The 15,884-nt window shown below is 47.2% G+C and overlaps 2 protein-coding genes across 2 annotated transcripts in view; both read right to left on the reverse strand.

Annotated features, from left to right (window-relative positions):
* The window catches only part of LOC120836036 (lamin Dm0-like), a 94,724-nt gene that overhangs the window by 11,993 nt on the left and 66,847 nt on the right, over positions 1–15,884 (reverse strand). The gene's annotated exons all lie outside the window — the stretch shown is intronic.
* Positions 1–15,884, reverse strand: part of LOC115314009 (lamin Dm0-like) — a 29,465-nt gene that overhangs the window by 11,003 nt on the left and 2,578 nt on the right. The window contains exons 2-5 of the mRNA XM_040218385.2: positions 15,148–15,259; positions 14,236–14,385; positions 4,519–4,815; positions 1,114–1,351 (exon numbers count right to left, since the gene is read on the reverse strand). Of these exons, the coding sequence (XP_040074319.1) occupies positions 1,114–1,351; positions 4,519–4,815; positions 14,236–14,385; positions 15,148–15,259 (797 nt within the window). The remainder of the gene's footprint in view (positions 1–1,113; positions 1,352–4,518; positions 4,816–14,235; positions 14,386–15,147; positions 15,260–15,884) is intronic.

Consider the following 15,884-nt stretch of genomic DNA (forward strand, 5'->3'; position numbering starts at 1 on the left):
CACGACGAGAGAGTCTGACAAAATCCGTCCCTTCGCACGAAAGGGGAGGGGCTTAAAAGCGAGGAGTCTCATTGCGCACAAGAAAGGAGGCGCAAAACAAATTAAAGGCAGCGTCCTCTGTATGGAGTTTGGTTTTGCGCCGCTCATGCGCGCTGAGCAATGTCGTCGGAACGACCACGACAATGCTGCTTTTTCGCAGTTTACTTTTTACAGACGCTAGTGGTCTTTGCGTTTTACAGTTCACGTTGCTTTCCCAAATATGTGCCTCCTACACTAACAGTTTTGACGACAGCACTTTTGATTCTAAGAAAAAAAAAGAAGGAAAACCGGCGATCGCACGTGTGCGCCTACAATCTCGTGCCGGGATCCTCCGTGAAAAGAGCAGACAACGTAATGTGCAAGCCTTGTCTTCTGGGTGGTGGTGGTGCGGTGCTTGGAAAGAGTCTCCGCAAAGGCGGTTCAAAAGTGGGAAAAAAAATATGGCGATAGGTTAGGCGAGATTCTTTCGCTGCGACGAGTCGGCGTTGCTCCCAAAGGCTCGCCAACATAATTTTTACGCATTGCGTAAAGAGAACCACGACGGGCGAGGTTTCCCTGCTGATTTTGAAGAAGTTCTTTGTGTGTAACAAAGCGTCACCAGCAACGTGGCCTTATCGAGACCACCACATTCCAAAGTGGCCGAAATGCATGGAACCCTTTCCAGTAGATCATTTTTAAGAATTAATATAATTTTCCACGGGGAAACGTCGCATGCATTTGGGCCGGTTTGGAATGGCTGTTCCCCAAGGGCCCAGATTACTGGCAACGCTTTCAGACAAAGAAGCAAGAAAGCGTCAGTTGCAAGGTCTGCACCTACTTCAGGTTTGTTTCGTACTTGCACAAAGGAAAACACAGATCTATGACATTGTATACAACAAAAAGTTTACAAGCGCCCTAACGATTGTACTAGCAAAAGCCCGGCCAACCTATTGTCTGCTCTCATTTTCCCCCTTCTGTAGCTTTTTTTCTCATTTCATTCGGGATCACTTACTGCAGCCCTTACGCAATTCGCCGCGTTCTGCTCCCATCGCGAACCCCCACCCCGAGATCCTCACATCAACTCTACGCACTCACTGGGCGTAATGTGCAGCCGGGACTCTTCGCCCTCCAGGAGCTCGCGGTACGCGGCAATCTCGAGGTCCAGAGCCGCCTTGATGTCCAGCAGGTCCTGGTACTTCCGCAGCTGGTCCTCGATCTCCGCCCACAACCGGGAGATCTCTTCCTCCCTGGCCATCAGGGCCCGGCCGTGCCACTCCCGCTCCTGGTCCAGCAGACGCTCCAGGTCTCGCACACGGGCCGTCAGGGACAGGTTCTGCGGCGGGAAGACTCAAGTCACGGTCTCTTCCCAATCTTCCTACCAGGAGTCGTCCTGCGATTCCCGCCCTGGCCTGGGGAGCTTCTCGGTCACAACAGCGTGCAAAGTCCACGACATCATGAAATGGTCATTCTCTCTCTCCACCTTAACGTGATGGTCAAGCTGATCCACCTCTCCTCCACACGCTCGAAATGGCGAGAACAAACGAGTGGAAACAAGGTGACTACCAACTAAATCGCATCTCGCACCGTCAATGTTGCACTAAAAAAAATTATTTCCGCAAAAAACTTTTTTCACAGGCATGTTATAATTTTACTTAAAGGAGCTCTGCAACAGTTTCAGTGCTTTGCTTAAATAATTTGGGAGTTAATGTCTCGACCTGTCTGAAGTAAAGAAAAACCGATTTTGCCTGCATGTCCTAGTTTTTATTTTAAAAATGGACAAAGATGGAGGTTTTCGGCACCTCCCAACTCCTTCACCATCTTCCTAGTCGCGTGCGCTGTGACGTCAATGGGGTTTGCGCGGGGTTCCGGTTAAGCTTCCTCTTTAGAGCCATCAGTGGACAGCGATAACTCATCCGCTCGCGACCGCGTGACCACGTGCTGGCGGGCGCAGCCAGCGCAACGCGAACAATATGGTGAAAGGAGGAATGTTTCATCCGGGTCCGGCCATCCCCGTCCGGTTCTGTCCCCCTCCGGCTTCTGGCGGCTGTTCGCGGTAGCAGATGGAGCTGACGGTTTTGTGGACCTAGGATAGATGGCGCCACTAAAACTCCGTATAATAAAAGATTTGTCGATGATACCAGGTTTTTGACACATTTATATTGATGTTGAAACAAGATTTATAAAAAAAGTTACTTTTTATCGAGCAGGTATTCGCACAACTTGCCATCTTTCTAAAAGACACCCCATTGACGTCATGCCACGTGTTTCTCATGGCCGCCGCTCGCGGCTGCAGGTCGGGGGATATTTTAATTTTTACCTCGCGATTAAGCGGCGGAATCGCAACATTTCGAAGGAAGGAGGTGTGTTTTCTGTTCTTTGTGACAAGATGAACAATGTGAAAAGCAAAAGATGCCAATTCTTTCAACGTTAAAATCGTTGCACAACTCCTTAGACAAAAAACAAAAAACTTTATTTTCAGTTGCCCTTTAAGGTAATAAAAGAAAATTAAATTTTAACAAAGCATTTCGGCCAGTTGTACACGAGTTCAACTTAAACCAATGAGGTTGGTACTACAAGTGTTGGAAAGAATTGCATTAAACTTTAGGGCGAAATATATCTCAAATCGCACATAGAAAGATATTTATTTTAGAAAAAAATTTGATTAAAACCGAAGGGGCACGACTCGGCAACAAATTTTAGATGCTACATTGTATACGTAAAATATAAATGTACATGCACAATGTATGACGCAGCAGTACGATGGCTAGGATGTATGATACATCGAATCCATCGGACGGATGAATTGACAGATATGGCTGAACCAAGGAATCGGGTGGCGGCTTGCAGCACCTGGCAACGAAATAGCCAAGGTTGTCGACTAAGGTTTCGCCATCCGCTAAACGTAGCGTCGCCGTAATCTTCGGAGCAGCGCGGCACAATTACTGCCGATTTCAGGCTTTTGGCACCGCCAGGCGCAGGAAAAAATGGCGCGGCTGTGCCGCCCCTGGCAAGCTTCCGTGAACTGAAAAACTGGAAAGCGACCTGCTGCACAACAGGAGTCTGCCACATCCACTGCTGCGACACCGCCACGACCATGGAGGGCGACGATGCTACACTTCTACGACGTCATTGCGTGTAAATAGAGGTCATTTGTTAGGACGTTGTAAAAACACCGGTTGGAGACTTGGTCCAGGCACCGCACCTGAACTATCTTTGAGTACCGAAAATGTTGGGCATCGCTCAACTCTAGACTTAGTAAAAAGCGCAAACGACTGAGAAGAAAGGGACAGGACGGTGGGCTTACTGACACTGTCAATTTAATAGAGCATGTAGAGTAAAACAAGGTGGAAGTGAAAAAGGAGAAGAGAAAGATAGAAATAAACACTCAGCTGCCACTAAGAGAAAATATTTAGTTGTAATGACATGGATGCCGAGAGCACCATATCCCATGTCGGCACCCAGAGGAGAAGAAGAAAATGCGCGCTACAGTCCATGCCAGGCGTCATGAGCAGTTTATTCACTGTGCGGCTAGAAAGTCTATCTTCAAGGCAACAGTGAATCAACTGCTCATTACGCCTGGCATGGACTGTAGCGCGCCGACATGGGATATGTTACTCTCAGTATTCATGCCATTACAACTTTTTCTTAAAGTATATTCTTAAAAAAATGTTTATTTCGATTTTTAAAGCTAGATATTTAGTCTTAATAGCAGCTCAGAGTTTATTTCGAACTTTCTATTGTTTTTCACTTCCACCTTGTCTTTCTCAACACGCTCTATAATATCGACAGTTGTAAGTGACCACTCTGTCCTGTCCCCTTCTCTTAGTCATTTGCGCTTGTTAACTCAAAGTCTAGATGTTCAGCCAACTACCCCCCCCCCCCCCCCCAATTGACCGGCTAGGGAACCTAACCCGTCAACCCGGAGTTGTCCCCAAACTGTTCAGGACGAGTGCAGCTCATCTGCTTAACCCGCTGATAACGCTTTCCGCATCTCCACATCGTTGAGTGCAGTACACCTTAGAGCTACAACTATGCAGAGTTTCCAACACAGAATTTGTTTCTCTGTTAGAAACTCTACATGGCTCTAACTCCCAGGTGTAGCGCGCTCAATAAACTCGACGAAAACAATTCTTGAGAAACTGTTGCGGAGGAGTGGCACGCAAATTTCCCCGGTAAATTTATGTGAAGAAATTTTCGACACGCAACATAGATTTCTCCTCCAAATTCAGCAGAGAAACTGAGGTCGCACGATTGTCGTGATTTGACCCGACGTCCATCTTCCCGCCAAACATAGTGTGGAAAGTGATGCCGTGTCGTGCCAATTACCTAACTCAATTTAAAGAAGAATTCAATGCAAATCGATTTCGATTTCTTTGTGCTGGAAGTTTGCGCTGGATGCAATCTGTGACCCCAGGTCTGTTTGTACAATAGAGCCTGCGAAATCTATTCTTAACATCCTAACCCCAACGAATTCTGCACAAAAAGGAAGACGTCCCTGACCTGCCACTCGAGCCCCGAGATCTTGGAGTTGAGTCCCTCGAGGCGCGACATGTACGCCCGCATCTCCTCCATCTTGCTGGAGCTGTCGCTGGAGCTCTGATCGAGAAGTCTCTGAAGGTCACGCATCTTGTTCTCGTAGATGTCCTGCGTTTTCTGCCGGTCCAGCTGCATCTGCGACTCGTACTGTTCTCGCAGCGTCATCAGCGTGTCCGCCAGGCGCAGCTCGTAGCCCTCCTTCAGCCACCCGTCGATCTCCGTGATCTCCGTCTGCTTGGCCACGCGCACCTCCTGGAGCTCCTGCATTGGGCAATGGCACCCACGCCAGGGCAAGGGAAGGTTTAGGGGGGGGGGGGGGGGCATGGATGTCGTTCCCTTGATGTCCTCTGGCATTTTCGTCGTAGTGCCATATTTGCCTGTAAATTCGTTAAACACGCCAAAAAGATCGCTGAAAAAGTAACCCAAATATTGTGCCAAAATAAAAAAAAAATTCCGCTATTGAACTTACAATTGTGATCCTCACCTTGTCTTTCAAAGCGAGTCTACTGGCCACAATAAAGAGGTGACCTCAGGGGAAGGCAGGGGTTTGCTCTTTGGGCTGTAGACTAATCCCAACAGATTAATACTTCAGCTTGGGCGAGTTGGTTAAACATGCTAATACTTCGCAGCGCACAACAGACAACACACCATCAAAACAGATACACACAAAGAAACAACACTCACGCAGCGCTGACTGTCAACTCTCGGATATATTAATCTTCGTTCTTATCTTTCACCCTTACGCACTAAAAAAGAACTAAATGTTAACCAAGGAAGAACAGCGAAAGAAAAAGAAAAATAAAAAATAAAAATAAAAATAAAAGGTTAATATAGGAAAGAAAGATGGAAAGAAATGGAAGAAAATCAGATCTAGTCCTACTACAGTAAAATTACTGAGGAGGTTTTCCTAAATAATATAACTCTTTTCTTGATAAGCTAATCGACGGGGTACTAACGCTTGGTTGGTTGGTTGGTTGATTTGGTGTTTATGGCGCAAAAGCTACTAAGGCCATAGAGCGCCAAAAACGGGACTATTGCTGGAAAAGGTTTGGAGAGAAAAAAGAGGCTTTAGTAGCCAGTGATCAGATAAAAGATGGTAATGGGGTACCAAAAGGTAAAAGGGTGATGGGCATGATTTGTAAATTAAGAAAGCTACAATCGGTGTAGAAGGCCGATACTATCTAAAAATTTGAAAACATTAGTATGTGTCACAAGTGAATCATCACTTAAGAGCAGAGCTGGGTGTAGTGGGACTTGTTCTTCATACAGTTGCGAAAAATACAAAAGCCGTTCTTCATGATAAGCAGGACATTCAACTAGAATATGAAGAATGCTTAAGGCATTGTCACACTGCTCACAAGTGGGGGCATCTTCCCCACGAAGGAGGTAGCCATGAGTCAGATGAGTGTGACCAATCCTGAGCCGGCAAAGTACAACCTCAAAAAAGCGTTCCTGGTGGCGTGCACTCTGCCATTCGCTCAAAAGAGGTTTGATCATGTGCAACTTGTTGCTGATTTCTTGGTCCCATTCAGCCTGCCATTTGCACTTAATGTGACGCCTGAGAAGGCCTTTGTAGTCTGCATAAGGAATGTTCTGGAGGTCAACGGTTCGCATTACGCAAGTACTTGCTGCACGATCTGCGGCCTCATTTCCTGGAATGCCCACATGGCTGGGAATCCAGCAAAAAATAATTTCGTATCCTTGTCTTGAGGCAGCAACAACCTTATTTCGCAGTTCAAGGAGCAAGAAGTGCTTGAGGGGTGTTAATGAAGACAGTGCATGCAATGCACTGAGGGAGTCAGTGTATACGATGGAGCGAGAGAGTTTTTTATCAAGTATGAAGCCTATAGTAAGAAGCAGACCATAGAGCTCTGCAGTAAAAATAGAAGCAGAGGAGTTGATTCGCCTAACAAGTTGAACTGTTGGGCCAATCATGGAACACCCAGCAGCAGATTCCGTCTTTGTACCATCTGTGTAGAAGCTTCCATATTCGGAATACTGACTTTGCAGTGCTAAGAATTCCTGAAGAAACACACCATTAGGAGTGTCAGCTTTCTTGTATCGCGTGAGTGAAAGGTCACACTTAATGACAGGGTGCTCCCAAGGTGCTCCCGCAACAGCAGACTGCACTACTGGGGGCCTCCAATCGAGTCCCATGTTCTCACTGGCCCTTTTCAATCTCAAAGAGAAGGGAGGCACAATTGTGGCTTTGTTTTGAAACACCCTTTCAGAGCGCATGTCTTCCACGGCCATTCGCGCAGGGTGATCAGAGATGGACCTGACTCTCAGGAAATACATAAAGCCCAGTGAAAATCTTCTCTTCTCAAGAGACAGCTCGTTGGCCTCTGCATACAGACTTGGCACAGGAGACGTGCGAAAGGCACCCGTCGCTAATCGCAACCCAAGATGATGAATAGGGTCGAGCATTTTTAGAATGGAAGGCCTAGCTGAACCGTAAACAATACTGCCATAGTCCAGTCGTGATCGCACTATCGAGCGATATATCCTCAAAAGGCACGTCCGGTCAGAACCCCAAGATCGGTGGGACAGGACTTTAAGAATATTAAGTGATTTGTGAGCTTTTAATCTTAGATTCTTAATATGGGCACCAAAGGTTAGTTTGCTGTCAAATGTAAGACCCAGAAACTTGTGCTCAGGCTTCACAGAAACTGTGGAATTGTTTAGTGTAAGAACAGGTTCTGGAAGTAGTCCGCGTTTCCGAGAAAAGCACACACAAACTGTTTTATCTGAGGAAAACTTAAACCCATTTTGATTGGCCCAGGTTGATAGCTTATTGATAGTTAGCTGAATTCGTCGCTCACACAGTGACAGATTGCAAGACGACACAGAGATCTGAAGGTCGTCTACGTAGAGTGAATATTGCACCGATGGGGGGATAGCCAATGCAAGGGAGTTAATTTTGACAATAAACAAAGTGACACTAAGAACGCCTCCCTGAGGAACGCCATTTTCCTGGACAAACACTTTAGATAAAGCTGTTCCTATCTGAACACGAAAGGTGCGCCTGCTGAGGTAGCTCTCAATGGTACGAAGCATTCGACCACGGATACCCATATCATACAAGTCCCTCAGTGTACCAAAACGCCAGGCTGTATCGTAGGCTTTTTCGAGGTCAAAAAATACAGATAGGCAATGTTGTCTATGAACGAAGGCCTCACGCACGACTGTCTCCAGCCTTACTAAATGGTCAAGAGTGGACCGAGACGAACGATAGCCGCACTGGTTCACATCTAGATGTCTATTTAATTCAAGGAAATACATCAATCTTCTATTAATTATTCGTTCAAGAGTCTTTCCAAAACAGCTAGTCAAAGCGATAGGCCTATAACTAGCCGCACAGGATGGATCCTTACCGGGCTTGAGTATGGGTATGACTGTTGCCATTCTCCAGTCCAATGGAAAGTAGCCCTCAAACCAAATACGATTAAAAAGGTATAAAACAATATCAAGTGTGGAAGGATGGAGATGTTGAAGCATATAATAATGAATACCATCTGGACCAGGAGCCGATGACTTAGAGTTTTGGAGCACTATGTTCAGTTCGTGTAAAGTAAAGGGGGCATTATAAGCTTCGCGTTCACCACCGGATGTTTTCAGTACCATACTTTCAGCTTTCCTTTTATGTTGCAGAAAAGCAGGCGAGTAATGCTGCGAGCTGGAAATGAATTCAAAATGCTCGCCAAGGATGTTGCCCTGCTCTTCAAGATTGCTTGGGCATTTCCCATTTCTGGAAAGAAGTGGAATAGTGAAAGCATGATATGAGCCATTTACTTTATGAATCCTGTCCCATACTTCCTTGGAAGAAGTACTACTATTGATAGAGGACGCATATTTTTGCCAGCTCTCGCGTTTCGCTTTCCGACGAATGTACCTAGCACGAGCTTTCATTTTTCGGAAAGATATCAGGTTATCCCGAGTTGGATAACGTCTTAGAACACTCCAAGCTTTGTTTTGCTGTTTGCGACTCTCTTTACAGTCTTCATTCCACCATGGCTTCGGTCGTCTAGGGAGCTGTCCAGATGACCGAGGGATTGAGAGTGACGCTGCAGTGAGGATATGGGATGTTAAAAGATGGCTCAGCTCATCAATCGAAAGCTGATCGAGGCGAGAACAGGCAAGGAGTGACGACTGCTTAAAAAGGCTCCAGTCTGCTTTTTCAAACTTCCAGCGTGGATGGCGCGTAGGTGAGGACTGCGGAGTGTCGTTACATTTTAAAATAATGGGGAAGTGGTCACTTCCATGGGGATTCTGATCAACAGTCCATGAAAAATCGGGTAGCAGATTTGCACTGCCAATAGAAAGATCGATGCATGTAGATGACAAGGATGAAGGACTAAAATATGTAGGATGGCCAGTATTAAAAATGCATAATGACTGTGAAAATAATATAGATTCGATTATCTTTCCACGTGTATCTGTATGATCACTTCCCCAGAGGGTACTATGTGCGTTAAAATCACCGAGTAAAAGAAAGGGCTCTGGAAGCTGGCTTAAAAGAGAGTCGAGATCTTGTCGCTTCAGAGAAAGAGAAGGTGGAAAATACACTGAACATACAGTTATGGCTTTATGCAACAAGAGACGAACAGCGATAGCTTCGAGTGGCGTTTGAAGCGGAACCTCTGCACAAGGAATATGTTTTGGAAGCACCACCGCAACGCCGCCACAAGAAATGGACGTGCTAGGGCGGTCTTTACGAAACACACTGTAGCGTCTCAGAAAGTTAGTATGAGATGTATTCAAGTGTGTTTCCTGCAAGCATAAGGCAGATGCCTTATACTCTTCTAAAAGGAACTCAACATCTGTAAGGTTAGCGAATAAGCCTCGGCAGTTCCACTGAAGAATTACAGAGCCCATTTTAAAGGATAAAAGATTTCATAACTGAATTAAAGCAATCCTACATGTGCTACACACTAAGGAGGAACCACCGGCTTTTTTCCTTTTTGTTTTGATTGAGCGGTTTGCCATTCCATGTCCTCCTGATCCGAGGAAGGAGCTGAAGAGTCGGCAATGTCAACAGCTCCCTCTGCATCCTGAACCTTGGACGCAGGTTTGCCAGTTCCGACGTGGTCGGAGACCTGGACCACGAGTTTCCGGCCACGGCCAGACCCCGCCGAAGAAGTCTTCGACGTACCAGGCCGAGACCCTCCCACATTCACACTTTCGTCTTTTGACGTTGATGGAGCAGCAGGTGGGCCCTGTTGCTCCGAAACAAGGCGGGCCGCCTCCGAGGGATTTGAACGACGGCCTCGCTCTCCACCTTGAGAAGAGCTACTGGCACGAGGCTGCCGGTCAGCCGGAGGTCGTGCCTGAATCGACTGGGGAGTCTGTGTGCTCCCAGCGTTACCTGGGGCACCCTGCTTCCCCGCAGGTTGTTTCGGGGCCTGAGAGGGGCCTGCCAAGTCCTCAAGAGAGAACTGAGTAGCCCTGGACTCCGTACGTAGTGCAGGGCCCCTGCGCACTGCGTCGGAGTAGGTACCTTTAGAAATGAAGGAAAACCTTTGTTTTGCTTCAGGGTACGATAGGTTCTCTTTGGCTCGTAAGGTAAGGATCTCCTTTTCTTGTCGCCACAGCGGGCAGGACCGAGAGTAAGCAGGGTGAGAACCCTTGCAGTTCGCGCAGGCAACTGGATCTTCACAGACGTCGGCCACATGGTCGTGGCTCCCACACTTTGCACATGTCTCCCTCCCCCGACAGCTGCGCGACCCGTGACCAAAACGCTGGCAACGGAAGCATCGCTGTGGGTTCGGGACGTACGGTCTGACACGACAGTTCAAGTAGCCAGCTTTGACGAGTGCAGGAAGCGTGTGACGTTCGAACGTCAGGATAAGGTGTTTCGTTCTCACCTCTGCACCGTCACGCCTCGTCATAATGCGTTTGACCGCCACTACTCTAGATGCCCGCAGGCCTTCCAAGATCTCATCTTCACTACTGGAAAGAAGATCATCTTCTGAAATCACCCCTCGAATGGTGTTGAGGGTTCTATGTGTGCTCACTGTTACCTGTATGTCACCTAGGGATGTCAATTTCAGAAGCGTAATGCTCTGGGACTTTTTGGCAACTTCTACAAGAAGATCACCAGAATGCAGTTTCTTTGCCTTGTAATCAGCACCAATCTGGCTGTCAAGAACCTTCGCTACAAGAAACGGTGACATCTTAGAGAGAGGTTTGTCAGGGACCTCGGAGTGAATCACCATGAATCTGGAAAATGTTTCATCATCTTTATCTTTTACTATGACAGTTCGTTCGGGACGATGCCTCTTAGCGGCACGTCCAGAACTGGGGGTTTTGGTTTGGGGGGTTGCCATAAGAGGCGAAGTTTGTTCGGAACCTGTGGTGTGCCGCCCACCACGGAGCCCAACAAGGGAATAGATAACGCACCATAACAAAAAGGGCTTTGCTGGAAACGTTATGCTATTAGCACTGCCCAGGAACTATACCCAAGTGTGGTTCTGGACAAGGGGTCTGTCGCCACCCAAGGTTAGCCCTTGCCGCCAGAGAAGTTGAAAAAGGAAAGAAGAGAAATGAGAAGAGTGAAAAGGAGGAGAAGACAAGGGTGAAAGTAGAGAGGGGATAGTAGAAGTGGCGACTAGACTGAATCATCCTGGCCGGGCCTTACCAGGACTCCCGTCTATGAGAAGCGGGGGCCGAAGTGGTGTATTGCCTCGCCCGGGGGGCCCCGAAGGGTCCAAACCTACCCCGGGCTCGGCTCAACCACCAGGATGCCCTTTTCCCCAGACACGGGAAAGCCACGCACAGCCAGACGTGGGCGGGCGAACCCGCATGGCTCGGGGTCCGTGGAGACGCCACTCTCCAAACACCTGCTTTCACAGGTGCCCCCTGCGGGGGGGGTACTAACGCATACTCCGTCTAGCAGGTCTATGCTCGCGGCTTCGATGATTTCTCGAGTTAGTTTGTTGTTGCTTCGTCCCAGTACTGTGCAATTGCCCAGAAGGGGGGAACATCCACAATCTCTACAATGAATGCCCAGATGGCCTGAGTTAGCGTTAATGGCGTTGCAGTTATGTTCCCGGAGCCTGTCATTGAGACAGCGCCCCGTCTGCCCAACTTTTTTAGTGCGTAAGGGTGAAAGATAAGAACGAAGATTAATATATCCGAGAGTTGACAGTCAGCGCTGCGTGAGTGTTGTTTCTTTGTGTGTATCTGTTTTGATGGTGTGTTGTCTGTTGTGCGCTGCGAAGTATTAGCCAACAGATTAGTTTCATGGTGTCAAATGAATGCTTTGGAAGTGGGCTCCAGTCCTTGCCCAGCAGCACAGAACGAACGCTGGGCACAGTCAATTCCTAGACTGCCCGCTCAACCTGCAAGCCTGCTTTTCCCCTAATGTCGCGGCATTGTAAAGCGAGGGTATATTTGAATCTTGGTTTTAGAGCCATTTTCATTTGCCGATTTCACAATAGCTATTAGGGGCGAAGCTCCTTGGGGTCTAGCCTTCTCCGTCCGTCCGTCCGGACGGCGTCTGTGCTCACATAAAAAGAAAACAATGTTTGCGCAGTCGACAGGATTTGAGTGTGTGTGGGGAGACCCCAATGGATTTCTAGCCCATCGCCTTAACCACTCGGCCACGACTGCGGGACGAGTAGGGGGCTCTGAGATGTGGTAGTAACACAAGAGCTGGGGTTTGTCATGGATGAAACGTTGCATGCAGCAGCTCAACGTCAATACAGGAGGGCGCTGCGGTCAGATGCGTATATAATCGCGTTAAACTTTGCATGCATCGGCTCAACGTTTATAGACGAGAGGGCGCTGCGGTGAAATGCTCAAATGTGTATATAACTACGTTCCATACCATATATTCTCTTTCTGACATGGACCGTTGACCTAAGCGGTGGAGATGCGTTCCCACGGCTTCTAGCGGATCCAAGCTGATCTGCTAGAAGAACCACTAGCTCCGCATTTCACCGACCATAAAGCAGTAACAATGAAGTCGAAACGCAACCCGCAACTCAGCACTATGAGCAATAAAAAAAATATCAGCACCATCAGCACTACCTATGAACAATAAAATCAATATCATCAGCACCCAGCAGAGCTTCACCCCAATCAATATCATTCACCACGTGGAGATGCAGTCAATTTTTCTGAATTTCGCAACACTGAATAGCATGCCGGAAAGGGTAGAGGCCAGCGATTGCAAAAATAGTTACTTAGGGTAGCTAAAAAAAAATTGCCAGAGTACTTCTTTGAAGGGACACTAAACCTAGGCAGTTTTCTTTTCTACCTGGTTTGGACAGACATGTCTCAAAAACTTTTGTAAAAAAAAAAAATTGTTAATATTTATGCTGAGATGCGAATCTTGACTCACGGGAAAAACCGAAATTGTACCGCGGTACGATGATAGTGTTTTCACTGAACTAGTATGCGCTCAGTGGTCCAGCAAACTGAGCGCATACAAGCTGGGTACGAATGAACGGCCGATGGAACGCATTGTTCTTTCGCCCGTTTAATTAAGGCATCTTCGATTAATTTGTGAACCACTCTGCCCGATACATCAAGTACCAAGAAATTCCTCGTGAACGTTCACCCAAAATAGAGACAACTTGTGGAAAGATGGGGTGGGCTATCTTGGGGATGCCACAGCAATTTTATCAAGTTAGCGACGAACACCAGGACTATAAAACATGCTACTCGGAAAGCGTCACCACGAATCACGGGTGTGGCAAGTTTGCGTTTCACGATGCAATAAAAACGCGAGAATTCGCTACAAACTTTCTGTCACGGGAAAGGATACCGTAGATCAGTGGTTCTCAACAACTGATGTTTCGCGGACCCCTTGTGGATCGGCGGATATGATGGAGGACCCCATTCGCGGCGATGGGAAGGAAAAGTTATTGAATAATTATGATAGTGATTTAATAAATAGATGTAACTATAATAAATGAATGTAACTAAGGGCTAGTGTGAAGTGGACTTCTCTTATTGACGTATACACGAGAAAACGTACCCAAAAAATGGAAGGTTTATTCTTAATCTAAAAAAAGACAACTTTTATCGCCAGGAGGCAGGGCTTCGCGGACCACTAGGATGACTTCGCGGACCCCAAAGGGTCCGCGGACCCCCATTTGAGAACCACTGGCGTAGATTGTGGATGCAGCGGATTTGAGTTTCATATTGCAATGACCATGCAGTAGTCTGATACAAACTTGCCCGTCACGGAAACCGGTGTCGTGACGAACACTTGTCTTTTGTGTTTTTCTCTGCATATTGCAGACAAAAAACGAAGAAACGCACTACAAATGCGCTTGCAACACGTACCAATCCCACGGATCGCGCAGTTGATGAGATTCTTGTCAACGGAAATCGCATCGACCGCGCGATCCGCGTGCGGTCGATGGAGTTTTTCCACTGTTAATATTTAGCTAGAAAAATTGAATGGGCTACCCGTCGGAAGGAGGGTATCTTCACAGGATTTTATGGCATCACATCACTAACATTAGAAAGCAGAACGCTTTTGAAAATACAGTTTTTTGCATACTTTGCCTACTAAATTTACGCAGTTGCCGATCAGACTGAATTTTTTAAATTCACATGCAACGAAATTTTAAGAGCTTTTGCGGGTTCACATGCTCCCCATTGTCCGGAAATTCTAGAAAGGTCCTAGGGAAGCACGCTTACTCTGCGACGTTTCATTCTGATGCTCACCTTCTCGTAGAGGGACTTCCGGAAATCGAGGTCTTCGGAGAGGGTCTTGGCCCTGTTCCGCAGTTCGACGTCCCGCAGAATCTCCGCCTCCAGCTTTTTGCGGAGCTTCTCAAGCTCCTTCGCCATCGCGTCCCGCTCTGCCTCCGGATCCTAAAAAGTGGACCAACAAAACAAAATTAAAGGGCTTTGCATCCGTTCTGGACCGTGGATATCGCACAGACTGTGGTCACCAACCAAGACGAGTGCTGCCGTTTCCACCTGGTCAGCAACTGTACTCTTATTTAAAAGTTCCAGTTAGACTTCGCCTTTCTTGAAATGTACAATATCTATGTCTGCACAACCAGGAGTCCAGAAAACTGAAAATTTTTCTACACGTAGCTTTGTAATTTGCAAAGAAGATCTCAGAAAGAGGAATATATACATCCATGCACATACTGTCACATAGCTTACGCTAGAAAACTAAGACCATAAAAAAAGATAGCTTGGTTTAGATACTTTGTTCAAGGCAACGAGCGTGCAATAGCACTAATACACAGTTCCTACCTCAATGAGCGGCCCCACTCTTACACAGTAGAGGTGATAGTGAAGTGGGGATGTTACTACACTACTTACTGCTCTACTCCATATCGAGGGAGGGGGATGTTACCAGAGTAATTACTCCTTTCACTCCTTGAGGAGGGGTACGGTGTTACATCATTTACTTCCTCCACTCCACACTACTGCATCAAATCAACAGCTGCACTCTGCCCAGACATTTTCTACCACAACGATGCTACCGTGTGACCAATGTCAACACGAGCGACTAAGGTCCTCCCACCACAACGAAAAGTAAGCCGTCGGAAAACTCAGCAAGCCGACCACGCAGACAAACGACGGTTAACGTAAAAACAAGCGTTTGGCCGGTTTCCTTACCTTGAGTTGTGCAAGGGCCTGATTCAGACGTCCCTGGAGGTCAACGTTTTGAGATTCGAGCGATGTGACCTGTTGCTCAGCTGCGGACCACTCGCGTTTTCGTTTGGCGAGTCTGACGGGGTTAAAAAGTTGCAAGCAAATGCCCGTCAGTGAACGATGTTAGGCAAAAGGCTGCTTTGCACATTTATGTGTGAAGGCCCGTTCACACACTTGCGCTTGAGTCCGACAAGACCGGTTTTCAAGCCTTTTCCGACGGCTAACGATCGGCTGCATTGCTGCGCATCCGGTCGTAAGCCGTTTCAAGAGGCTTAATTAAAACCCGGTCTTGTCTCAGTCGGTCCAAGTCAAGCGCAAGTGTGTGAACGGGCCTTGAGTGCCAATCAACTGCGTATAACTAGACTGAAGGCTTGAAATTGTTTGCGTGACCAGACCTACTCCAACTACGAGAAGTGGCTGCTCGCAGGATTGTCGGCATTTCCTCAAACACACGGTTAAAGATGGCTCTGGATAGCGGGCATCACTTCCAAAGAGTATTAATCTGAAATCGGTCATGTTATGCGATAAAAACCGATGGATAGGTGACCACAGTACACAACCCAAAGCTAGTCCAATGAGCACTCAATCGTGTTTGTCTCAGTTTCGCTTCAGATCAATAGGGCTCATTTTAAAAAGAAAATAAATACCAAAACAACTGAAAGTTTATTATGTATACCCAATAAAATGCAATAGCAACGAGC

The sequence above is a fragment of the Ixodes scapularis genome, unplaced genomic scaffold (genome assembly GCF_016920785.2).
Source record: "Ixodes scapularis isolate PalLabHiFi unplaced genomic scaffold, ASM1692078v2 ptg000137l_1___fragment_3__unscaffolded, whole genome shotgun sequence".
NCBI lineage: Eukaryota > Metazoa > Arthropoda > Arachnida > Ixodida > Ixodidae > Ixodes > Ixodes scapularis.